This window comes from Ranitomeya imitator, chromosome 4 (genome assembly GCF_032444005.1).
Source record: "Ranitomeya imitator isolate aRanImi1 chromosome 4, aRanImi1.pri, whole genome shotgun sequence".
In the NCBI taxonomy this organism is placed as follows: Eukaryota; Metazoa; Chordata; class Amphibia; order Anura; family Dendrobatidae; genus Ranitomeya; species Ranitomeya imitator.
The window spans coordinates 358615906-358643045 of record NC_091285.1 but is presented as its reverse complement, the minus strand read 5'-3'; the positions used below and the strand labels follow the sequence as shown (position 1 = coordinate 358643045).

Below are 27140 nucleotides of genomic sequence, written 5' to 3'. Positions count from 1 at the left end.
GATTTGGTGGCTAGATCCTTTTGGTGGCCGTCTCTATCGCGGGATGTGCGTTCTTTTGTGCAGTCCTGTGGGATTTGTGCTCGGGCTAAGCCCTGCTGTTCTCGTGCCAGTGGGTTGCTTTTGCCCTTGCCGATCCCGAAGAGGCCTTGGACACATATCTCTATGGATTTTATTTCGGATCTCCCCGTCTCTCAAAAAATATCGGTCATTTGGGTGGTTTGTGATCGCTTCTCTAAGATGATCCATTTGGTACCCTTGTCTAAATTACCTTCCTCCTCTGATTTGGTGCCATTGTTCTTCCAGCATGTGGTTCGTTTACATGGCATTCCAGAGAACATCGTTTCTGACAGAGGTTCCCAGTTTGTTTCGAGGTTTTGGCGAGCCTTTTGTGCTAGGATGGGCATTGATTTGTCTTTTTCCTCGGCTTTCCATCCTCAGACAAATGGCCAGACTGAACGAACCAATCAGACCTTGGAAACATATCTGAGATGTTTTGTTTCTGCTGATCAGGATGATTGGGTGTCCTTTTTGCCGTTGGCTGAGTTCGCTCTTAATAATCGGGCCAGCTCGGCTACCTTGGTTTCACCGTTTTTCTGCAATTCTGGGTTCCATCCTCGTTTCTCTTCAGGGCAGGTTGAGTCTTCTGACTGTCCTGGTGTGGATACTGTGGTGGACAGGTTGCAGCGGATTTGGACTCATGTAGTGGACAATTTGACCTTGTCCCAGGAGAAGGCTCAACGTTTCGCTAATCGCAGACGCTGTGTGGGTCCCCGACTTCGTGTTGGGGATTTGGTTTGGTTGTCATCTCGTTATATTCCTATGAAGGTTTCCTCTCCTAAGTTTAAGCCTCGTTTCATTGGTCCGTATAGGATTTCTGAGGTTCTTAATCCTGTGTCTTTTCGTTTGACCCTTCCAGATTTTTTTTCCACCATAACGTATTCCATAGGTCATTGTTGCGGAGATACGTGGCGCCTGTGGTTCCATCTGTTGATCCTCCTGCCCCATTTTTGGTGGAGGGGGAGTTGGAGTATATAGTGGAGAAGATTTTGGATTCTCATTTTTCGAGACGGAAACTCCAGTATCTGGTTAAGTGGAAGGGTTATGGTCAGGAAGATAATTCCTGGGTCTTTGCCTCTGATGTCCATGCTGCCGATCTTGTTCGTGCCTTTCATATGGCTCATCCTGGTCGGCCTGGGGGCTCTGGTGAGGGTTCGGTGACCCCTCCTCAAGGTGGGGGTACTGTTGTGAATTCTGTGATCAAGCTCCCTCCAGTGGTCACGAGTGGTACTGCGGCTTCTGAGTTTCCTTCCTCAGGTGATGAGGTTAAGTCGTTAGGTGCTGCTCTATTTAACTCCACCTAGTGCTTTGATCCTGGCCTCCAGTCAATGTTCTAGTATTGGTCTTGCTTCCTCCTGGATCGTTCCTGTGGCCTGTCTGCTCAGCATAAGCTAAGTTCTACTTGTGTTACTTTTGTTGCTATATTTTCTGTCCAGCTTGCTTTTTTGGTTTTGCTTGCTTGCTGGAAGCTCTGAGACGCAGAGGGAGCACCTCCGTACCGTTAGTCGGTGCGGAGGGTCTTTTTGCCCCTCTGCGTGGTTGTTTGTAGGTTTTTGTGTTGACCGCAAAGCTATCTTTCCTATCCTCGGTCTATTCAGTAAGTCGGGCCTCACTTTGCTAAATCTATTTCATCTCTGTGTTTGTATTTTCATCTTAACTCATAGTCTTTATATGTGGGGGGCTGCCTTTTCCTTTGGGGAATTTCTCTGAGGCAAGGTAGGCTTATTTTTCTATCTTCAGGACTAGCTAGTTTCTCAGGCTGTGCCGAGTTGCATAGGGAGCGTTAGGCGCAATCCACGGCTACCTCTAGTGTGGTTTGATAGGTTTAGGGATTGCGGTCAGCAGAGTTTCCACGTCTCAGAGCTTGTCCTATGTTTTGTGGTTTTTGTCAGGTCACTTGTGTGCTCTGAACTTCAAGGTCCATTGTGGTTTTGAATTACCTATTCATAACAGATTTTCTGCAGTTTTTGCCACTGCGGATTTCTATCATGGAGGGGTGCAGAAACGCTGCAGATCCGCACAAAAGAAGTGACATGCACTTCTTTTAAATCCGCAGCAATTCCGCACTGATTTTTCCGCACCATCTGCACAACTTTTTTTTTTTACCCATTGATTTACATTGTACTGTAAATCACAGTGCGGATCTGCAGCGTTTCTGCATGGAAAAATCCGCTGCGGATCCGCAGCAAATCCGCATCGTGTGCACATAGCCTTAGAGGCACATGTCAGCTATTTAAAACAGCTTACATGTGCTGGAAAAGATATGTGCTCAGCGCCGGAGCCCACATCAAACGGGGAGACCCGACATGCACCGTACATGTACAGCACATGTCATGAAGAGGTTAAAAAACCACTTCAATAGCTGTATAAGGTTATCAGAACAATGTACATAATTTTTTCTACAGTATAGTGGTTAATTGCAGTTTTTGTATGTGGTTACTGTCTCACTAACAAATGTTCATTGTTTTATTTATCTCCTGAATGCAAAATTCTGATTTTACTTTAAGGTTTCGCTCACACAAACAATGATTCTCTCTTCCGAGAGAATCAGATTGGTTATGGTTCATGCACTCTGATCTCAGTGTTTGTTTATTGTGATCGTATCACAGGTGCGGAGGAGACAGAGAACTTAATTTCTCCATCTTCTTCATTGTCTGTGTCCTCAAAAATCGTGAACAGTCCCATATTTTGCCCGCACCCATAGACTTGAATGGATGTGCCTGATCCGATTTGTGGAGCCACTTGATGCATGTTACAATGCTTTCCACAGACCAAATGGTCTGTAGAAAGAAACACATATCTCCATAGAATAACATTGGTCCAAGTGTTATCTGATAAAACACCGGTAGCACTCACCCAAGTTATACATTAGGGGGATAATTACTGAACGCTGTAGTTTGAGCAGAGGAGTTAAGCAAGCACAGTAATGTTGTTGGGTACTCCCTTAGAGACCGCTTTTTTTATCTGTTTGATTCTTCAGCACAAGGCAGAGGAGGAGATTAGTTATTAGCGGGGCAGGTAAAGCCAGACATTCCACTACTGCTGTGATACTGTACGGACAATCACTCATAACACAGCCTCTCGTCTGAAGATGGAGAAACTCAGGCTCCTTTTTATCCTGCTGGGTGTAATAGGCCCTGGTAAGTTCTCTCATTTCAATTTTCATATCTGTTATTGAACATTGCTTTAAAAAACAACAAAAATACCGATCAAGCTATATATTATGTTTACATGCAGTAGTTTTATGTAATACATATCGTGACTAGGTTTTTCATGTAGGTATCGACATTTATTAGGGATTATTTTTACAGTTTTCTAATGCAGAACAAAATCTAAAATAGTTTGCTAAGTGCGTTTTTTTTATTTAAAGAGGTCCTGTCAAAATTGGTCCAAAATGATCTGGAAATAAGATTGTTGACATCTTTTTTAAATATAACATGAACATAAAGGTTTATTGAGGATTTTTTAAATTTTTTTAATGAAATGGTAATAATTTTCTAACTTCATTTGTTTACTAGGCTCTTATAGAACAGAATGCTTTTCTTTTCCTTGAGATATCATCTGCTGACTTAATTGTCACACTGCTATTGTTAGTTGAATGCTTGTTTTATAAGTTTATTATATTTTTTACAAATTCTTTATCTGTCAGGCAATCACATGTTTACCTCGAGCATTTGTTCCCATGTATTCTATATTTCTATTCAAAATCATACTTTCTTGATTTAACCCCTTTACCCCCGGGGGTGGTTTGCACGTTAATGACCGGGCCAATTTTTACAATTCTGACCACTGTCCCTTTATGAGGTTATAACTCTGGAAAGCCTCAACGGATCCTGGTGATTCTGACATTGTTTTCTTATGATATATTGTACTTCATGACAGTGGTAAAATTTCTTTGATATGACTTGCGTTTATTTGTGAAAAAAATAGAAATTTAGCGAAAATTTTGAAAATTTCACAATTTTCCAAATTTGAATTTTCATGCCCTTAAATCACGCAGATATGTCACACAAAATATATAATAAGTAACATTTCCCACATGTCTACTTTACATCAGCACAATTTTGGAACCAAAATTTTTCTTGTTAGGGAGTTATAAGGGTTAGAAGTTGACCAGCGATTTCTCATTTTTACAACACCATTTTTTTTTAGGGACCAAGTTACATTTGAAGTCACTTTGAGGGGTCTATATGATAGAAAATACCCAAAAGTGACACTATACTAAAAACTGCACCCCTCAAGGTGCTCAAAACCACATTTGAGGAGTTTTTTAACCCTTCAGGTGCTTCACAGGAATTTGTGGAATGTTTAAAAAAAATGAACATTTAACTTTTTTTCACAAAAAATTTACTTCAGATCCAATTTGTTTTATTATTTTACCAAGGGTAACAGGAGAAATTGAGCTTCAAAAGTTGTTGTACAATTTGTCCTGAGTGCGCCGATACCCCATATATGGGGGTAAACCACTGTTTGGGTGCATGGCAGAGCTTGGAAGGGAAGGAGCGCCTTTTGACTTTTCAGTGCAAAATTGGCTGGAATTGAGATTGGATGCCATGTCGCGTTAGGAGAGCCCCTGATGTGCCTAAACAGTGGAAACCCCCACAAATGACACAATTTTGCAAAATAGAACCCCTAAGGAACTTATCTAGATATGTGGTGGGCACTTTGAACCCCCAAGTGCCTCACAGAAGTTAATAATGTAGAGTTGTAAGGATAAAAAAAAATATTTTTTTCACAAAACTGATCTTTTCACCCCCAATTTTTTATTTTCCCTAGGGTAACAGGCGACATTGGACCCCAAAAGTTGTTGTCCAATTTATCCTAAATACGCTGATACTCCATATGTAGGAGAAAACTACTGTATGGGCACACGTCAGGGCTCGGAAGGGAAGTAGTGACGTTTTGGAATAAAGACTTTGATGGAATGGTCTGCGGGCGTCATGTTCCGTTTGCAGAGCCCCTGATGTGCCTAAAAAGTAAAAAAAACCACAAGTGACATTATTTTGGAAACTACACCCCCCCCAAGGAACTTATCTAGATGTGTTGTGAGAACTTTGAACCCCCAAGTGTTTCCCTAAAGTTTATAACGCAGAGCCATGAAAATAAAGAATAATTTTTTCCCACAAAAATGACAAAAATGTTTTAGCCCCCAAATTTTTATTTTCCCAAGGATAACTGGTGAAAATGGACAACAAAAGTTGTTGTCCAATTTGTCCTGAGTACGATTATACCCCATATGTAAGGGTAAACCACTATTTTTGAGCACGGCAGAGCTCAGAAGGGTAGGAGAACATTTTACTTTTTCAACACAGAATTGGCTGGAATTGAGATCGAACACCATGTCACGTTTGGAGAGCCCCTAATATGGAAATAAATACATTTTTTTATTTTATTATTTTTCCCTAACTAAGGGGGTGATAAAGGGGAGTTTGATTTATTATTTATAGTGGGTTTGTATATCGGGTTTTTATGTTTGGCAGCTGTCACATGCTAAAAGACGCTTTTTATTGCAAAAAATATTTTTTGCATCACCACATTTTGAGAGCTATAATTTTTCCATATTTTGGCCCACAGCGTTATGTGAGGTCTTGTTTTTTGTGGGACAAGTTGAAGTTTTTATTGGTACCATTTTTGGGCACATGACATTTTTTGATTGCTTTTTATTATGATTTTTGGGACGCAGAATGAACAAAAAAGAATTCATGAATTTCTTTTGGGGGAGGCGTTTACACCGTTTTGCGCAGGGGCGGATTATAATAGGGTCAATCTGGGCGGTAGCCCAGGGCCCAGTGGGTGGGGGGGCCCTGGGCAACCGCTCAGATTGACCACCGCAATCAGGGCATTACTGCTCCGACTGGCGTATGGGCCTGTTGGGCAGAGGAGGCCCGCATCGGGCCCCATCTCATCTGCTCACCGGGCCCCTACCGGCGCTGCAGCAGTTAAACGCTATTGATGTGCGGGTGCACACCCGCACGTCAATAGTTAACAGCCACCAGCCAATCGGAGGCTGGCAGCTGACATCAGCCGCAGCACGCACGTCGCCGGCGTCTGACGTAATTGTCAGTCGCCGACGAGTGCGCGCTGCTGGAGGGAGCTGCTACACCGAAGGAGCCCTGACAGGTGAGGAGAACTTTTTTTTTTTTTAAATTGCGAATGGCAAACCGGGGGGCCCGGGCCAGTATGCTGAACACTGGTGGCAGAGATGCTGGAGACACTGGGCAGATTGCTGGACACACTGGGGGCAATATGCTGGACACACTGGGGCAGATTGCTGGACACACTGGGGGCAATATGCTGGACACACTGGGGGCAATATGCTAGACACACTGGGGGCAATATGCTGGAGACACTGGGGGCAGAGATGCTGGACACACTGGGGCAATATGCTAGACACACTGGGGGCAATATGCTGGAGACAATGGGGACAATATGCTGGAGAAACTGGGGGCAATATGCTGGAGAAACTGGGGGCAATATGCTGGAGACACTGGGGACAATATGCTGGAGACACTGGGGGCAGGATGCTGGACACACTGGGGGCAATATGCTGGACACAATGGGGCAGATTGCTGGACACACTGGGGGCAATATGCTGGAGACACTGGGGGCAGGATGCTGGCCACACTGGGGGGCAATATGCTGGACACACTGGGGGTAATATGCTGGACACACTGGGGGCAATATGCGGGACACACTGGGGGCAATATGCTGGACACACTGGGGGCAATATGCTGGACACACTGGTGGCAATATGCTGGACACACTGGGGCAGATTGCTGGACACACTGGGAGTAATATGCTGGACACACTTTGGCAGGATGCTGGACACACTGGGGGCAGGATGCTGGACATTGGGGGCAGGATGCTGGACACACTGGGGGCAGAGATGCTGGACACTGGGGGCAGATATGCTGGATACTGGTGGCAGAGATGCTGGACACACTGGGGCAGAGATGCTGGGCACTGGGGGCAGAGATGCTGGACAATGGGGCAGAGATGCTGGACAATGGGGGCAGAGATGCTGGACAATGGGGGCAGAGATGCTGGATACTGGTTGCAGAGATGCTGGACACACTGGGGGCAGGACTGGAGACAGATAGGGCAGGATTGGAGACATGGGCAGAATGTAGATATGGGCCATGATTGGAGACACGGGGCAGAATGAAAGACATGGGGCAAGATTGGAGACAGATCGTGCAGGATCATAAGGCAGGATGGATACGATGGAGACTGATGGCCAGGATGGGGAAATCATATGGGGCAGAATGGATACTCATGAGGGCAGGATGGGAGAACATATGGCTGGAGCTAGGAATGAGATACACGTGGCCAGGATGGGGGATATTATTATTACCATAGGGGCTAATTAAGGGATATTATTACTGCAGTGATGTATTTATTTTATTTTTTGAGGACACTGTTTTAAATGGGGGGGGCCGTCCTGTTACTGTGTAGAGTGACACTATGTTGCCTCTTTTTCTTCATGTGGTGTAATGTAGAAGTTGGGAAAAATTAAGTAATGTGTTCTGCAAGCGGAGCTCGAGATAACTGTTATTTCCTCCAGAGACAAGTCCTGGCTGGATGAAGTGATGGCGGTCTGTGCTGGATGAAAGATGAAGGACTTCACCTAGAGACGTCACTGGTGAGTCAGTGTTACCTATAGACTGACACTATACACTGTATACTATATACAGAGGTCCTGTGTATAATGTCACCGGTGATCACTGTATTACCTCTACACAGATACTGCATACTAAGTACAGATATCCTGTGAATACTGGCAGTTATAGTGATAGTATTGTGTTTTTTTTCTTCTTCCTAACTGAAGGGTAAATTGACTAGATCAATGGATGTTTGACAGGTTATAGTTTCAAACAGCAACTATTTTTCTGGAATAATCTGGTTCAGGTATATGATGACCCCGTCGCATGACCCCATCACATGACCCCGTCACATGACCGGGGGGCCCACAGTGTCTGAACAGCCCGGGGCCCTGGCTACCCTTAATCCGCCCGTGGTTCCGCGTGTGGTAAATTGATAAGGCAGTTTTATTCTTTTGGTCAGTATGATTACAGCGATACCTCTTTTATACCTTTTGTATGTTTTGGCGCTTTTATACAATAAAAACTATTTTATATAAAAAAAATCATTGTTTTTGAATCACATTATTCTGAGAGCTATAACTTTTTTTTATTTTTTTCGCTGATGGCGCTGTATGGTGGCTCATTTTTTTGCGAGACAAGATTAATTTTTCAGTGGTATCATGTTTATTTATATCTGTCTTTTTGATCGTGTGCTATTCCACCTCTTGTTTGGCGGTATGATGATAAAGTATTGTTTTTTGCTTCGTTTTTTATTTAGTTTTTTTATGAAGTTCACTGAAGGGGCTAACTAGTGAGACAGTTTTATAGGTCGGGTCGCTACGAACGCGGGGAAACCAAATATGTGTACTTTTATTGTTTTTTTTTAATTTACATAAAGAAATGTATTTATTTTTTTCTTTATTTAGGAATTTTTAAGAAAAATATTTTTACACAGTATATTTTTTTAAAACTTTTTTACATTGTCCCAGGGTGGGACATCACTGTATAAAGTCAGATCGCTGACCTGACACTTTGCACAGCACTGTGTCAGATCAGCGATCTGATAGGCAGTGAAGGGCCACCTCCCTGCAGGACCCGGAAGGACCCCGCAGCCATCTTGGCCTGTAGGGAGGAGACGCTCGGAACAATGCAATCACATCGCGTTGTTCCAAGGGTCTCAGGGAAGCACGCAGGGAGCTTCCTCCCTGCGCGATGCTTCTTTATGCCACCGGAACGCTGCAATCTTGTTTGATCACAGTGTGTCGGGGGTTAAGGTGCCAGGAGCGGTCCGTGACTGCTCCTGGCACATAGTGCTGGGTGTCAGCTGTGATCATCAGCTGACATCCGACTGCGGCCGTGAGTGCGGCTGATTGCGTATGACGTACTATCCCGTCGATTGTCATAGGAATCACCTCAACGGGATAGTACGTCTGATGTCAAAAAGGGGTTAAGGAATAAGACCCCCTATACAATAAAAACAGCTTTATTCTGGATTGTGAAGAGTTTATCAAATGTAGCAATTATTTATAGTGCTTTACTACTAGAATACATTATATAATAAATGTATTAATATAATAAATGTACAATAAATAATTAAATAATATGACTTGATATGCAATCTACTCTGATCTTATCTTTCCAACAGATGCAATATTGGGAAACGTGTAATAAAATGCTTGGTTCTTTAGGATGAGTAGATGAGTATTTGGTACATTTGATTTTGCAGATTTTCCTCAGAATTTCTGCATTTCTTAAGGTCCTTGCGTTATTTCATTGTGTTTTTTAATATTTTTTTAACATGTGTTTTTAAAAAACAACAACTTAAATGCTCCACAGGGTTAGCTGAAGAAAAATCATATAAATACCCAAATAATCTTTATTATTAAAACCAAGGCACACAATGCCACCAACAGTGACCAAACTAAACCAACAAAACACAGTGTCCAACCCAATAAAAACTATGGGATTCCACTAGAAATCCCTACCCAGGACCCTAGATACACCCTACCTGCCAGCGGAGGTTGGCACCCTAGGGGGGAGCGTATTGGCGCCCCCGCTCCATGATGGCTGACCCTGGGGGCCCTATTACACCCTACAGCCGCTAGTGAACCCTTCTACCCACAGGCTACAGGACCTCTATTGCTAGACAGGCAAGTACTGTCCTAAGGGGAAGACTAGAACCCAAAAAGCATAAAAACAATATGAACACAAGCAGGGCAAGACTGGTGTAATATATAGCAGATGTGAGCAGATGTTGGTAACCACTCTGGTGGCTGATGTTAGATATCCATCTCCACCATATCCCAGATTTATGTATAGCTAGAGAGGTTTCCTTAGACCTTAAAGATCAAAAGGTCTGTTTTAGCATACCATCTCCACCATATCCCATTCACATTGCTGGAATTGTGATAGGCTGTGTTTTTTGCTCAGCGAAAATAAGCAGAGTCACAAACTCACCAAAAACTTATCGTGGGAACATAATATTAGTGTTAAAAATGTACTTAGGATAACACCAGACAGAGTGCTCCTCTCATGGCTGAGATGCAACACAAACCATAACTGCTACAGTTTTTTATTTTTTATTTTTAAGAGGAACATCTATTTCACTAGCAAAGTCAGACAGCCATTACAATTGGTACCAGGATACGTAACCTCCAGTGAAGTGACCAAGATTGGCCTTCCATACATCAGTCTAGAAGCCCATAGGAGTAAAGAGCAACAAATTTATTAATTATTTATTAATTATTTATTAAAGGCACACACCTCCTCATGGATTTGGTGCACCTTTTGGGTCATCCATGTGCAGGGACAATTTTTTCTAAGTGTTTACTATTTCAGAGAGTTCCTACAAGAACAATGCCGCCAAGTAACTACTTTTTATTAGTAATAATTGCAGGTTTTTATTTAGGTCAGTGGAAACTCCTTAACAACAACAGCATACAAGCTCAGGCTACTTCTTAAAGATAAAAATTGCACATCATTATAGTAGGACAATAACAACTGTAGTCCTACAAATTAAACCTTAAGGAGACCCAAGTCTCAAAGGGGCCCACTACCACTGCTATAGAAGTTAGCAGCTTAAACAGGTGCATGATGATGATATATAGAAGTAGAACTGCCAATGACCTGTATACTGTTGTTGTACAGGGGCCCTCTCCTGTCTGTATCCCCTTCCCCTCCAGAACTCTGTGGACCCCATTCATCCTTTGCAGTCCAATAGCTCATCATAATGCACAATTCCACCTACTTTGGAGGTGGTAGTGGCCCCCTTAGTTCTTGCTGCCCTTCCACCAATGGTATGTCCGTCCCAGATAGTATATGTATGTATATGTGTTGGTATATACTGTGTACAATCCATAAATTTCACTAAGATCAAGGTTTTCTACAAAAGTCAGTTGTAACAAATTAGTATATTCTTTGTTTGTTCCCTAAAGATAATTTATTATTTTCCCTTTATCTACTGTATCAATACCTTTGTCCTACTGATATTGCTAATGCGTCCTTGTAGAGCTAGATGTATCTGTGTTTGATTCCTGCTACTTTATTCTCAAATTCTATTAGAGGCATTTGGTTTAGAAAACAGAGTATTACATGGCAATAAAGAATCTGGAACAGCATTAACCATAGGATACAAAATATTGCTTATTGTGCTTGACAATTGTCCACAAAATCAAACTATCAATCTCTCAATATGAAATGGCTGAAACATTGCAGACTGTTTCGACACAATACATATCATCTTCTGCTAATATTCTTCCCTGAGATTCCTTATCATTTACCACTTCCACATATACTGTAGACATATCATCCCGTGCCATTGAGAAGCTCTAGCACCTCCAATAGCCCAGAGACTCATGATCTGATGTCACAGATTTTCTTCCTTGTGTCAAAGAAGCGATTCACGTTTTCAGGACATTTCTAGGAGATTTCAAATACTGACATGGTTGGTTGATTTGCTTATTTACACAATGTTTGACACAAGAGGAGTTCTGTTTGCAAGGAGCAGCTTCAGCTATTTCATGAATCACTTCTTAGTGATCACTTACACATCATTACACATCATTACACATGAATATTCTACACATGTAAAGTGTAAGTACAGACATGCTCCTACTTGTTCTAAACACTTAAGGCAACCATAACAGACTTCAATAGCAAGTTCTTCTGGTCATCAGCGGATCACCACAGGCTTGGCAGCTAAAGACATCGGAATCAGCTGATCTCCGCAGATCTGGCTGCTGGAACTAATAGAAGCAAGTTGCTATTGCTGATACAGCAGCAGGTCTCATATGCCAATGTACAACATTAGATGCCACCTAATTAAATGTATAGGTGACCATGCACTACACTAGGGAAATGTCTGCCATTCATTTTGGCCAATAAAGGGAGTCCTTAGAAGCGTAAGAGATCACATTGGGCAATTTTGTGAATACATTGGAAAATAAAACAGCAAAACTAGTGTATTGTCATTTTTTTAATGGATTTTAAGTATTCGTTTAAACAGCACGTTACCAGTCATGGCATAGATAGAGAATGTATGTAGCTGTAATCTGTACTGGAAAAGTAGTTGTGTTTCTGTTTCTGTTTATGCTAATGTCCAGTGTCATTCCTTCTCAATTTCATTACTTACAGGGACTAAAGTACTTTACTATAAAAAGGCTTGATCGTCTAAAAGGTCCATAAAAGTGCAGACTGAATTTAAACATACTGTGCACATGATGCTGTACATTATAGTATGTACAGCATTTAGAACCTAAAGAGGTTGTCTCAGGTTCTTTAATTTGTAAAATTGCAAAGTGCTTGTATTAGCAAACTAGTTTATCATTTACTAGGTATTAAAAATACTATGAGAAAATGAACAGTTTATCAGCTCACCGATGTAGAAGATATATTGAATCAGGGCACGGTGCACGGAGGGATCAGGCCAGCTCCTGAGCTGAAATCATGGAAGATATTTTAGAAAAATCTCACAACTGCAAAAATATATTTTATATAGACTTGGCCCATGCAAAATTTTTGCACATTGGTTGTCGGGGCGCAGGCAATTTCTGGAAAATCAAGCTGGTCAAATGTTAATGTATTTAATGAGATGATGAACACAGAGGAGTATTTATGTATGTAGATTGGTAATACAATAAATTGGTTTGATAAGTAGAGGCTAAAAAAATGTCTTGAGGTTGTGGTGCCACCTGCAGGTTATTGTTTTTTTCTGCAGGTTTCTGAAAATGAATGTTTAAACTGTATTTATTGATCAAATCATGAGTGGGTGGATTGTTTGTGTCTTTTCTTGCTGAAGGGGGCAAGTTTACCTTTCAAATGGTGTATTATTTGTGTGTGTGGGGCAGAGTAATCACCGAAAAAGCAGTGCATGTATACAAATATGATTGCATATGTGACTCACCTGCAGTGAAGTGTGCAATCCTCGAATTTGCCCAAAATAGGCTGGCAAGCTAGAATGACCCTGAGGCAAATGCCACATGCAGGAAATTTGACCTTTTGAAATGGTGTATCATTTGTGTGGGTGGAGTATAAACGGAGCAACTTGAGTTTGTGGCGCCACCTGCAGGTTATTGCTTTTTTCTGCAGGTTTCTGAAACTGAATGTTTAAACTGTATTTATTGATCAAATCGTGAATGTGTGGTTTGTTTGTGTCTTTTATTGCTGAAGGCGGCAAGTTTATCTTTCAAATTGTGTATTATTTGTGTGTGTTGGGCGAAGTAATCACCGAAAAAGCAGTGCATGTTTAAAAATGTGTTTGCATATGTGACTCACCTGCAGTGAAGTTTGCAATCGTCGAATTTGCCTGATATAAGCTGGGCAAGCACTTTGGCAAGCTGGAAAGACCCTAAGGCAAATGCCACCTGCAGGTAATTTGACCTTTGAAATGGTGTATAATTTGTGTGTGTCGGTGGAGTATAAACGGAGCAAGTGTGCAATTGAATAGGCAGTGCATGTTTGCAAATGTGTTTGCATATGTGACTCACCTGCAGTGAAGTGTGCAATCCTCCAATGTGCCTGAAATCGGCTGGGCAAGGAGTTCTGCAAGCTGCAAAGCCTCCAAGGCAAATTTTAGGATTTGTTTGTGATGTCTGTAAGCAGCTTGGAGGTAGTGTGCTTTGGGGTAGTGTGGTGCCACCTGCAGGTCATTTTTCCTTATTGCAGGTTTATGAAAATTAATGTTTAAACTATATTTTGTGATCACATCGTGGATGTGTGGTTTGTTTGGCTATTTTCTTGCTGAAGGGGGCAAGTTTACCTTTCAAATGGTGTATCATCTGTGTGTGTGGGTGCAGTATGAACGGAGATACAAAGTAATCACCAAAAAAGAGTTTAGAAATAATATATAAGGGTACAAAACATCACATTTATTTGGATATGGTAAAAAACAAGGAAAAAGTGAAAATAATATAAGATAACATGTGGAGACCAGGTCTATGGCTTTCGAGCCTTCCAAGCTTTTAGTCTTGATGTTGTCAAGATATAAATGTGATGCTTTAGGTTAGGTTCACATTGCGTTAAAGCAGCCCATTCAACACATGCGTTAAATGGGCTGCGTTAACGCAAGTTCCGACATGTCATATCGCTAGTGCAGATAGAGCTAGCAGATGCTCTATCTGCGCTAGTGGTGACGGATCCATTTTGGGCGTGTGCTAGCGATGCGTCCAAAGTAGAGCTCAATGGCAGTGTTAACGGACTGCGTTACACCGCATTATGCCACGGTGTAACGCAGTCCGTCTAAAGGACTGCCTGGACGTAATGTGAACCCTGCCTTATACATAAAAATGTTTTTTTCAGATTGCTGGATTTTTCCACTATTTCTTCCATGATTAAAAATACTCTATGGCATAAGCGGAAGAATTTTTAATCTTATTGTTTAACTAGGATACTCGCCACTGCTGCAAACTAGCCAGGGGGGCTTAACATGAGTATACTGTAAGGTCTCACTCCGATGTCTGCATTTTCCTAATGTGAAAAAGTAGCCATTTTTTAGTGTGCAGGATCCAATTTTGTTCCATGTGTCAGTTTTTATTATTCGTGTATTATTTTATCTGAAAATAAAAGCAATTATGCCATGTGCACATGGTGTCTTTTTGATAAGTTGTCAGAACAGAGACCGGCCATGTGCCAACACAGTTTTTCGAGAAATTTTTGAATCAGAAACTGAGTGGAAACTCCTAAAATCCTCCTCTAAATCTCAAAATTCATCAAAAACTTTGAGTTTCCACTCAGTTTTTGCTCCAAAACCTCAGCAAAAAGACTCCATCTGCACATAGACACTAAGTGGAAACTCAAAGTTTTTGAAGAATTTTGAGATTTGAGGAGGAGTCGAAGAGTTTCTGCTCCGCTTTCACTCCAAAATCTCTGAGTACCCACAGCTTATTCACACAGCTTCATTTGAATATGAAAATGTGATCTGCAAAGTGAATTAAAAAATGGACATGCGCAAAAGGTATAATAGGTACTTGTTATAGCTTTGAAAAACATATGTATATCACGTATGAGAATAACGAACGTCTATATTAGGTTTTAAACTGACCGGATAGGTGGGTGGTTGACATTGGATAGGGAGCGCCCCCAAGGGCTGTGGGGTACTCGGAGTCGGGCCCCTTCGGTTCTCAGTGGGGGATGTCACGGTGACAGACCCGGTCAGTGGCCCTCGGGAGGTCCGTTGAAGTTGTGGGGGGAAAGGTCTTTAAAGGGATAATGTTTGTGACGCCACCTGTGGTATTCGGTCAGGGTGACCGATGCTGCTTAGGGGTCCGCTGGGGTGATGTTATGGCAGCTAGATGGTATACCTTCCCACAGGTGAAGTATGTCCCCAGGGCTTCCCAGAATGTAGATGATGGATGGTGTGAGGCGCAGTGAATAACGAGGACACACGGTTGCAGTCTCTTTACCTTTACTGAAGGCTAGAGTATCCACAGTCCAGGGTAGGGACCACAGGGTAGGCAGAGTCCGGCCGGTCTGAAGGCAAATCCAGAGTCCCCTTATCCAGGTGGAAATCAGTAGCCTTCCCCTAGCGCACAGTAATACAGTAGGTCCCTACTTGCATAAGCTCCAATAAGGTCCTCACTGTTGTTACTCCTCTCACTGTTCCCCGTGGTCGGATAGAACAAAACACGTATGACCAATGGCCTGAGGCTTTTTATAGGGATCCTAGAGACGCCCCGGCCCCCACAAGTTGCCACCGTCCCTCCTGTGTAAATGGTCAGGCAGCTAACGTGGAATTAACTGTCCTGCCAGTCTCTGAAGTAACGACATAGAGCTCTTTACTCCCTTGCTGTTCTGGCTACCGGTCCTGCACTTCAGAAAGAGGCAGCCTGCTTCTAGCTGGTCTCCCTCTGATGTTTCACTCCTGTTGCTATGACTTAGTTGCTCACTCACTGCAACACACTTCCTTTCGTGTCCTTTCTTAGGATGCTGCCGCATGGGATGCAGGCGCAGCTCCGTGTACCCTCGTCCTCCTCAGACCGCAGTCTGGATCTGACTGGAGATCACTCCAGCCAGCTCGACCTGGAGACCTTTCCATCTCGGTCCCCAGCCAGGAACTCTGACTAACTTCCTCCCCAACCCACCAGTTTTACCCAAGTGTGAGGAGTGGCCTAATAGATTGAACCTTTAGCTCCCCCTGATGGCTGGAGTGTGAAGTGTATGTAATGTTTGTGATACCTGGACAGAAGATCTCTTTCATTGCCTTCAGATGTAACATCACTCCCCCTGGTGGAAGAATAACATTACTGCAACAAACCAGGACTCTGGGGCGCTGCAGATACATATCCTGTATCAAAAACAAAAAATGAGCAAATACTAAATAGTAAGTAAATAGTAATAGTACATGTAAATAATTTAGGGTACTTAATTAAGATTGTTTTGATAAAAAAAAATTTAAAAGCTATCCCACCACAACAAGGTTACCCTACTTGGAACAGTACCTAATTCTTATAGTTCTTCTCATTATGTGTCAGATGACATAAAAATAGAAAAGGGCAGATCTATAAAGTAGATAATAAATAGGCATGTCTCTGGGCTTGTGAATATGACCATAAACTATAATAATTATGTGTTGTATCTGTGAAAAACATGAGGATAATGAACTTCTAAATGAAGATTTAAACTGACTGGATAGGTGTCTTTTTATATTGGATATATATCTGTATGTCTTTACTTACCCAGTGACAGGATAAGCTGACATGGTGGATTTATCTCATTCCTTTCTACCATATTTCATACATATTGTTATGGACGATTTTTTTCTAAAATTGTTCTGTTCATATTGCATCTTATTTTTGTTAAAAGGAGGAGGCACATCATTGTTTGTTGGACTGCCTAATACGACTTCACTGGAGGAAAACCAACCAGCTGGAATAGTTGCCTATACATTTTCCGTAACCTCAACTTCATTGTTAATAACTCCTAGAATTATAAACAGCAATCCACTTACCCGTGCCTTCAGAATTGATGAACAGCCCCCAAATTATTTGGTAATATCTTTTTAATAGATAAATGATAACGACAGTTTTTATAGTTACAGATTATTCTTACAAGTTATAGTCTGGAAAATCCTTATGCTGATGAAACTTACTATTACATTAGGAAATTGTTCATAAATATCAATGTCTGATCTATAGGAGAACCTTAGGGAGGGTGAAAGCTGGCACCCCCATTTAGCAGCTGAAAACTGCACTAGCATTGTCAGGACCTAAACAATGAGCAGGGCGGAACGCAACAGCTCCATACATTAATAGTCAATGCCTATTTACCTTTTAGGGTTTGTCCAGTACTCAAATACTGATGACCTATATACCGTACAAGATAAGTCAGAAATTGGAGATTGGTGGGGGTCCGATACCGATATCTGATACCTCCACTGATAAGCTGAAAACTGCACCCGCGGCAATTTGAAGTAAGTGATATACTAGGCAGAACAACACAGCCTCATGTATTCTTAGTGGACATTGCTGAGTATTGTACTTTATCTCCCATTCAGATGAAGTCGAATATGGCTCTTTAACTCCAATTGATGTACATCTCTTAGTTTCAGATTTTGCAGTTTTCAGCTTGATTGATAAGGTATCAGGACCCCTAGTGATTTCCAATTGATGACCTATACTATCGGTAGGTCATTAATACTTCAGTCCTGGACAACCCCTTTTAAAAAGTTGTAACAATACATTATACATATAATAAAAAGATTAGGAAACCTGCCTAACCCTAGTTACTGTATTTCAAGGTCCGAAATTAGGCATTTCACACAAGGTGCCCATTTACGCAAACCTTCAGTGCCCACACTTCCCTGCCTGAAGGGTTAGCTTGAACATGGCAAAACATTCTATAATATACTCTGGTTTGTTAATTATTTCATTGGCTTAACACAATATACAAATGTATATAATCTGTAAGAGTTGCAGTGATATAGATGTATCTACATTCACGTGATTATTGTACAACCCCAATTCCAAAATCATTGGGACACTGTGTAAAATGTAAAGTACATAGGAATGTAATGATTTGGAAATCTCTTATAGCCATATGACTTTATAGCTATATTTTATTCAAAATAAAACGTAGAGCCACAGATCAGAAGTTGAGTTGACAGGGTTAACAAACGGCAGGAAAAGTAAGTGATTCCTGATGGAAATGAGCTGATGGGTAAATTTTCATCTAAGCCACAATACTGTGTATAAAAAGAGAATGTTAGAGAGGCAGAGTCTTTCAGAAGAAAAGATGGTTAGAGGTTCACCAATCTGTGAATAGCTGCATCTAAAAATTGTGAAACATTTTCAGAAAAATGTTCCCAGAAGTAAAATTATTAAGATTTTGACTATCCCACCATCTACATTAGATAATATCATCAAAATATTCAGAGTTTTAAGGAGAAATCCATGTGCACAAATGACAAAGCCTACATTCAATATTGGAAACTTGTGAACTTTTGGCACTGCATTAAAAACATGATTTGGTGCAGTGATGTGATTTGGTCATGGAAATTACTGCAGGACTGTTGAGCAGCTAGAACCCTACATCAGACAAGAGTAGAACAACATTCCTCTCCTAAAACTCCAGCAATTGGTCTCTCCTCCCTTCCCAGAAGTTTACCGAATAATAATAAATAATAAAATAATAATCTTTATTTTTATATAGCGCTAACATATTCCGCAGCGCTTTACACTTTTGCACACATTATCATCGCTGTCCCCGATGGGGCTCACAATCTAAATTCCCTATCAGTATGTCTTTGGAATGTGGGAGGAAACCGGAGTGCCCGGAGGAAACCCACGCGAACACGGGGAGAACATACAAACTCTTTGCAGATGTTGTCCTTAGTGGGGCTTGAACCCAGGACTCCAGCGCTGCAAGGCTGCTGTGCTAACCACTGCGCCACCGTGCTAACCGAATGTTGTAAACAGAGGGGATACTACACAATGGTAGGCATGGCCCTGTCCCAACTTTTCTGTGATGTGTTGCTGCCACCAATTTCTTAATTACCGTAGTTACTTTATTCAAATGAAACGGAATAATGTCTAAGTTTCACATACTAATCTGTGATCTATGTTCAACAGTGAATAAAATGTGTCTATAAGAGGTTTTCAAATAATTCAATTCTTGTTTTCTTTACATTTCACACAGCGTCCCAACTTTTTGGGAATTGGAGTTGTATGTGTTTTCATATAAAACCATCTGAAGTGTAAATATTGTACTTCTTACAGGTGGTAACCACAGGGACTCCTGTACTTGATTTTGAAACTACACCCAGTAGCTTTGATATACAAATTTACATAGAGGATGACAAAAAGGCCACTGATTTGCAAACTTTAACTGTGCAACTCACTAATGTTAATGAGCCTCCAGTATTTCTCGATAACCTAGCAAATCAAGGTGAGTAACAGCTATAATCAAAGTATTATCATATTAATGCACACATTTGCTAAAATTAAAATGTGGTCAGAAATTCATGCATGTGGAGCACGTTATGATAAGAGGGAGTACAGTATTTATTCATAATGCAATTACTTCACTGTACATGCAGTATTGATACATTTTTGCTTTCTTTACCAACTTGATATAATATGTTTTGCCTAATTCAAGACTTGAATAGACAGAACATCAAACATAGATTCTTCTTTATTGCATTCTTCATTAAATCATTAGACAAGTTTGTCTAGAATGTGCCTTTAGGGTCAAATCATTTATAAATAAATATACAGTGAGTACGGAAAGTATTCAGACCACTTTAAATTTTTCACTCTTTGTTTCATTGCAGCCATTTGGTAAATTCAAAAAAGTTCATTTTTTCACATTAATGTAAACTCTGCACCCCATCTTGACTGAAAAAAAACAGAAATGTAGAAATGTTTGCAAATTTAATAAAAAAGTAAAACTGAAATATCACATGGTCATAAGTATTCAGACCCTTTGCTCAGACACTCATATTTAAGTCACATGCTGTCCATTTCCTTGTGATCCTCCTTGAGATGGTTCTACTCCTTCATTGGAGTCCAGCTGTTTTTAAACTGATAGGACTTGATTTGTAAAGTCATACACCTGTCTTTATAAGACCTCACAGCTCACAGTGCATGTCAGACCAAATGAGAATCATGAGGTCAAAGGAACTGGCCAAGGAGCTCAGAGACAAAATTGTGGCAAGACATAGATCTGGCCAAGGTTACAACAGAATTTCTGCAGTACTCAAGGTTGCTAAGAGCACAGTGGCCTCCATAATCCTTAAATGGAAGAAGTTTGGGACCACCAGAAGTCTTCCTAGACCTGGCTGTCCAGCCAAACAGACCAATTGTGGGAGAAGCGCCTTGGTGAGAGAGGTAAAGAAAACCCCAAGATCACTGTGGCTGAGCTCCAGAGATGCAGTAGCGAGATGGGAGAAAGTTCCACAAAGTCAACTATCATTGCAGCCCTCCACCATTCGGGCCTTTATGGCAGAGGGGCCCAACAGAAGCCTCTCCTCAGTGCAAGACATATGAAAACCCATATAGAGTTTGCTAAAAAAAAACAAAAAACACATGAAGGTCTCCCAGACTATGAGAAATAAGATTCTTTGGTCTGATGAGACGAAGATAGACCTTTTTGGTGATATTCTAAGTGGTATGTGTGGAGAAAACCTCTTCCAGAGTGCTCTGGACCTCAGACATGGCTGAAGGTTCACCTTCCAACAAGACAATGACCCTAAGCACACAGCTAAAATAACAAACGGGTGGCTTCAGAACAACTCTGTGACCATTGTTGACTGGCCTAGCCAGAGCCCTGACCTAAATCCATTTGAGCATCTCTGGAGAGACTTGCAAATGGCTGTACACCAAAGTTCACCATCCAATCTGACTTAACTGGATGGGAACTGCAAGAAAGATTGGCAAAGGATCCCCAAATGCAGGTGTGAAAAACTTGTTCCATCATTCCCAAGAAGACTCATGGCTGTACTAGCTCAAAAGGGTGCTTCTACTCAATACTGAGGAAAGTTTCTGAATGCTTATGACCATGTGAAATTTCGTTTTTTCTTTTTGAATAAATTTCTAAAAATTTCTACATTTCTGTTTTTTTTTTCAGTCAAGATGTGGTGCAGAGAGTACATTAATGTGAAGAAATTAACTTTTTTGAATTTATCAAAAGGCTGCAATGAAACAGAGTGAAAAATGTAAAGGGGTCTGTTAGGGCTAGCAGAACGCACCGAGTATAGGAAGGAAACAACAAGGTGTGTTCAGCCTGGGGTCCACCGTGCAGAGACATCTGCTGCAAATTAATTGGCGGCACTATATGGCGGTATAAGTGAACTTTGTTAACTTCACAGAATCACAAAGATATGAAAACGTTGTGCCCTGTTATGCTACTTTCACAATTGCGTCGTGTGGCATCCGTCGCAATCCGTCATTTTGGACAAAAAATGGATCCTGCAAATGTGCTCGCAGGATGCGTTTTTTGCCCATAGACTGACGTTGCATCCGTCGTGCACTGCATCCGTTGTGTTTTGTGGAACCGTAGTCACAAAAAAAGTTCAATGTAACGTTTTTTTGTACGTCGCGTCCACCATTTCCGACTGCACATGCGCGGCCAGAACTCCGCCACCTCCTCCCCGGGACATAGACTGGGTGTTAAGGACTGGCGGAACGCACCAAGTATAGATGATATGAAACTAGGTGCGTTCGCAGTCCGAGGTCCACCGTGCAGGTAAAAACCCTGCTGCTAGTAAGATGGACTATATGGCAGTACTATAAGTATACACGCACGGGTTAACTTCACCCTGCGTGAAGGAAGCGATCCTGTTGAGTCACAGGACCGCGGTACCGCACATAGAGCGCGAGCAAGAAGTCAGCGAACACAACCCCAACACAGGATTGAAGTCCGATTAGACCACGTGCTGGCACAACACCGCAACTGGGTGTGTAAGGAAACTATTAAATAGTAAATAAAGGCACGAGAGCACATGCAGTGCCGCACTGACGGACGCCACTAACCACCCAGGCTTGGGTAAGGAAAGCGCAGAGGAAGCGCACGGCGCCGTACAGGCGGTCACAGCAACTAGACGCTGTTATGTGTGTAACGTGCTGTTGGATAAGTCGGGCGCTAGATAGCAAACATACACCTTCCGCGAACAGTCATCCAATAGGGAGGGTATTTTAAAGAGCGACTTTCACTCACAACACACACACATATTATCAAGACAATACTAGCGCATGGCCGTGCGGTCATGCGCAGTTAATATAGTTGCAGCACAGGAAGCTGCTACCGAAGTTTTGCCCTTTCAGGACCTTCCTGGAGGACCAATGGAATGTGCTGCAGTACCTGAGCATGTGACCCTTGATCTCCAACGGGAGATCTTGCCCTGGGCATGCTCAGTGTGTGAAAATAAGGACTTAGTCCCAGAGAAGCCTGCTCGTCGCAGATCAGTGCAGAGTACAACAGGAGAGCCAGAAAAGGCAGTAGAAACCCTCTGCACAGAATCAGTCCCAGCAAGACGCTGGGGGCGACGCCTCCGCTGAGCAGACCCCACTGCGGCTGATGCAGAATGGGAGACCGCAGCAGACACGGATCGAGATTCCTCCTGTGCAGCAGAGGAAACTCAACTCCTAACATTACCCCCCCTCCTAGGGCCCCCCCCTCCTTGAGCCTCACTACGCTCAAAAGCTGCAATAAGCAGCGGAGCCCGAATGTGCTCTACAGGCTCCCAGGTTCTATCCTCTGGGCCGTGACCCTTCCAGTCCACCAGATGAAATTTCTTGCCACGTACCACCTTGCACCCCACAATAGCATTCACCTCAAACTCATCCGTGGATGAACCCGATGTCCCAGCAGATGACTCAGAAAACCGGGACAAACGAACGGGCTTTAAGAGGGAAACGTGAAAAGTATCGGTGATACCAAGGCGTGGAGGAATAGCCAAACGGTAGACCACAGGGTTGACCTGTTCCAGAACCTTAAACGGGCCAATGTAGCGAGGAGCAAACTTAGTGGACTCAACTCGCAGCCTGATGTTACGGGCGGAGAGCCACACTAAGTCGCCAGGAGCAAAGACCGGAGCGGGGCGCCGGTGTGTATCAGCAGAAACCCTCATTCTCTCCTTGGAGGCCCGGATGGCATCCTGTGTGCGGTCCCAGATGTCACGTGCCTACACCGCCCAGTCTGCCACCCTAGAATCGGTGGATGACACGGGCATGGGCACAGGGACACGCGGATGCTGGCCGTAATTAAGGAGAAAAGGAGTCTGACCAGTGGAATCGGCTACGGCGTTGTTCAAGGCAAATTCCACCCAAGGTAGCAAAGATGCCCAGTCGTCCTGCCTAGCAGAGACAAAATGACACAAATATGTCACCAGAGTCTGGTTGGTTCTCTCCACCAACCCATTCGTCTCGGGATGGTATGCAGAGGAGAGGTTTAACTCTATGCTGAGTAAACGGCAGAGCTCTCTCCAAAACCGAGACGCGAACTGGGGACCCCGATCACTGACAATCTTTTCAGGCATACCATGCAATCGGAAAACGTGCTTAATGAACAACACCGCCAAGGCCCGTGCTGAAGGTAACCGAGGAAGCGGCACCAAATGCACCATCTTAGAGAAATGGTCGGTGACAACCCAAATAATGGAGCAGCCACGCGACTTGGGTAAGCCCACCATAAAGTCCATCCCGACCATCTCCCAGGGCCTGTCGGCCACCGGTAGAGGGTAAAGCAACCCAGCAGGCCATTGCCGAGGAGTCCGATTCTGGGCGCAGGAAACACACGCCTGAATATAGTCCCTGACATCTCGGGCCATATGCGGCCACCAGTATGTTCTCGCCAAAAGCTCAGATGTCCTCTTGGTCCCAAAATGCCCACCCACTCTGGAGGAGTGAGCCCAAGAGAGAACCTCCGGTCACAAGTTAGCTGGCACGAAAGTCTTGCCCGGGGGCACAGACTCTAGCGAAACCGGAGCTACAGTTCTCAGGCTCTCAGAAGGGACAATAAGCCGAGGCTCCTCCTCCTCCTCAGATGACACTACGGAGCAGGAGAGAGCGTCGGCACGAACGTTCTTCTCCCCGGAGAGAAAATGGAGAGTAAAATGGAACCGGGAGAAGAACAGGGACCATCTAGCCTGGCGAGAATTCAGCCGCTGGGCCGTTTGTAGATATACCAAGTTCTTGTGGTCAGTGAAGACTTGGAAGGGAAGCGAGCTCCCTCCAAGAGATGTCTCCACTCTGAAAAAGCCAACTTCATGGCTAGCAACTCCCTGTCCCCGATGGAATAATTCCTCTCCGCTGGTGTGAAGGTCTTGGAGAAGAAGAAGCAAGGATGCTTCCGACCTTGAGCATCCTTTTGGAAAAGGACTGCTCCAGCACCAACAGATGAGGCATCCACCTCCAAGATAAATGGTTTATCAACATTGGGGCGATGTAGGATGGGAGCGCTAGCGAAATGAGACTTGATCGAGAGAAAGGCTTTGGAGACCTCCTCTGACCATAACTTGGGATTTGCTCCCTTTTTGGTGAGGGCAACCAAGGGAGCTACCAAAGTTGAGAAGTGTGGAATGAACTGGCGATAGTAATTAATGAACCCCATAAAGCGCTGCACCGCTTTAAGAGAATGGGGTTCCTGCCAGTCCATTACAGCCTGTAGCTTGGCAGGATCCATAGCCAAACCCTGGGCAGAGATGATATAACCAAAGAATGGCAAGGACTCCTGCTCAAACACACACTTCTCCAACTTGGCGTAGAGGGAGTTTGCCCGTAAGAGGTCGAAGACTTTGCGAACATCTCTCCGATGGGAGTCAATATCTGGAGAGAAGATGAGAATATCATCCAGATAGACTACGACCGAGGTGGTGAGCATATCTCGGAAGATGTCGTTCACAAAGTCTTGGAAAATGGCTGGGGCATTACAGAGCCCGAAGGGCATCACCAGATATTCATAGTGCCCATCCCTGGTGTTAAAAGCCGTCTTCCATTCATCCCCCTCACGGATGCGAATCAGGTTGTAAGCACCCCGCAGATCTAACTTTGTAAATACCCTCGCTCCCCGTAGCCTATCAAACAGCTCAGATATCAGGGGTAATGGGTATTTGTTCTTAACGGTGATGGAGTTAAGACCCCTGTAGTCTATGCATGGACGTAAGTCTCCAGTCTTCTTCTGTACGAAGAAGAACCCAGCCCCTGCCGGTGACACTGACTTCCTAATGAATCCTCTTGCCAGATTCTCTTGGATATACTGAGACATTGCCTCCGTCTCCGGGAGAGATAACGGATAGACTCGACCCCGGGGAGGCTCAGCACCAGGCAAGAGGTCAATAGGACAGTCATAGGGGCGGTGAGGCGGAAGGGTCTCCGCAGCTCTTTTGGAGAACACGTCTGCATAGGGCCAATAGTGCTTGGGGAGAGAGGAAAGATCTGCGAGTACCTGTGTAGTAGCAACCTGAACGCACTCCCTCTGACATCTACCCTCGCAGGATTTACTCCATCCCAAAATTCTCCCAGAGGACCACTCAATATGAGGAGAATGGTAGCGAAGCCATGGTATCCCCAACAGGACCTCATCAATTCCCTCAGGAATGACTAATAGGGAGATTATCTCCTGATGTTATGGAGACACAGAAAGCGTGAAAGGAATGGTTTGGTGGGTAATCTGTGAGGGTAGTGTTGACCCATTTACCAATCGAACGGTTACTGGCTTGGCGAGCATCACCAAGGGTATTGCGTGACGCTGGGCAAAAGCGGAAGACATAAAGTTACCCTCTGCCCCAGAATCCACGCATAGCTCGACCATAAGAGTGGATGGGCCTATGGTAATTGTCCCCTTGAAAGACAACTTTGAGGCAAACGTCGCCGTGTCTAGTGTACCTCCTCCAACTGCCACTAGACGCTGACGTTTCCCCGACCGCTGAGGACCCTTGGAGGCAAGATGTCCTGACTGCTGGCAAACATGATGGACCTTATGTGCACGGGCGGACAGAGATTTGGATCCCGCTCGTGTCACCTCTAAGGCCTCATGTGATTTGGATGCCTGGATTGGAGATTCCAAAGGTTTGGCGAAGGTGGGAGCCAGCCGAAACCTCTGCCTACACTGGGCTCGCTCTAACCTCCGCTCGTTAAAACGGAGGTCAATACGAGTAGAGACAGTTATTAATTCCTCCAGTGTGGCAGGAATCTCCCTAGTGGCCAGAGCGTCCTTAACGTGATCAGCCAGGCCCCTCCAAAATATGGGGATAAGGGCCTTATCCGACCACTCCAGCTCGGAAGCTAAAGTATGGAAGCGGACGGAAAAATGGCTGACCAAGGACTCACCCTGAGTTAAAGCCAGTAGTTGGAGCGCTGTGTCATGGGTGACTTGAGGTCCTAAAAAGACCTTTCTCAGAGTGCTCAGGAACAACGGAGCACTCTGCACCACATGATCACCACGCTCCCACAGCGGCGTAGCCCACTCCAACGCCCTGTCCGGCAAGAGAGAGACAATAAATCCCACCTTAGCCTGCTCTGTAGGAAAACGTGCAGCCAGGAGCTCGAGATGGATAGAGCACTGACTCACGAATCCCCTACAAGTTTTGCAATCTCCAGAAAATTTTTCTGGCAACGGGAGGCGGGATAATGTCGGAACTGGGGTGGCAGTGGACAAGGTTGCTGCAGCCACGCTAGCAGCCTGTACAGCAACTGCGGTAACATCCACAGCTGAGGTTGAGCTCTCGAGAGCCGTCAACCTACCCTCCAGCTGCTGGATATACCGCAAAGATTGCTGAATGTCCGCCATTTACTAGCCAGACCTTGGCGCTAGTATTATGTTAAGGACTGGCGGAACGCACCAAGTATAGATGATATGAAACTAGGTGCGTTCGCAGTCCGAGGTCCACCGTGCAGGTAAAAACCCTGCTGCTAGTAAGACGGACTATATGGCGGTACTATAAGTATACACGCACGGGTTAACTTCACCCTGCGTGAAGGAAGCGATCCTGTTGAGTCACAGGACCGCGGTACCGCACATAGAGCGCGAGCAAGAAGTCAGCGAACACAACCCCAACACAGGATTGAAGTC

At 43.7% G+C, this 27140-nt stretch overlaps 1 protein-coding gene across 1 annotated transcript in view; it reads left to right on the top strand.

The window, feature by feature from the left end:
* The first annotated feature begins 3103 nt into the window (after window positions 1-3103).
* CDHR3 (cadherin related family member 3) overlaps window positions 3104-27140 on the top strand; it is a 108581-nt gene continuing 84544 nt past the window's right edge. The window contains exons 1-3 of the mRNA XM_069765082.1: window positions 3104-3197; window positions 16938-17122; window positions 19349-19517. Of these exons, the coding sequence (XP_069621183.1) occupies window positions 3149-3197; window positions 16938-17122; window positions 19349-19517 (403 nt within the window). The 5' untranslated portion in view covers window positions 3104-3148. The remainder of the gene's footprint in view (window positions 3198-16937; window positions 17123-19348; window positions 19518-27140) is intronic.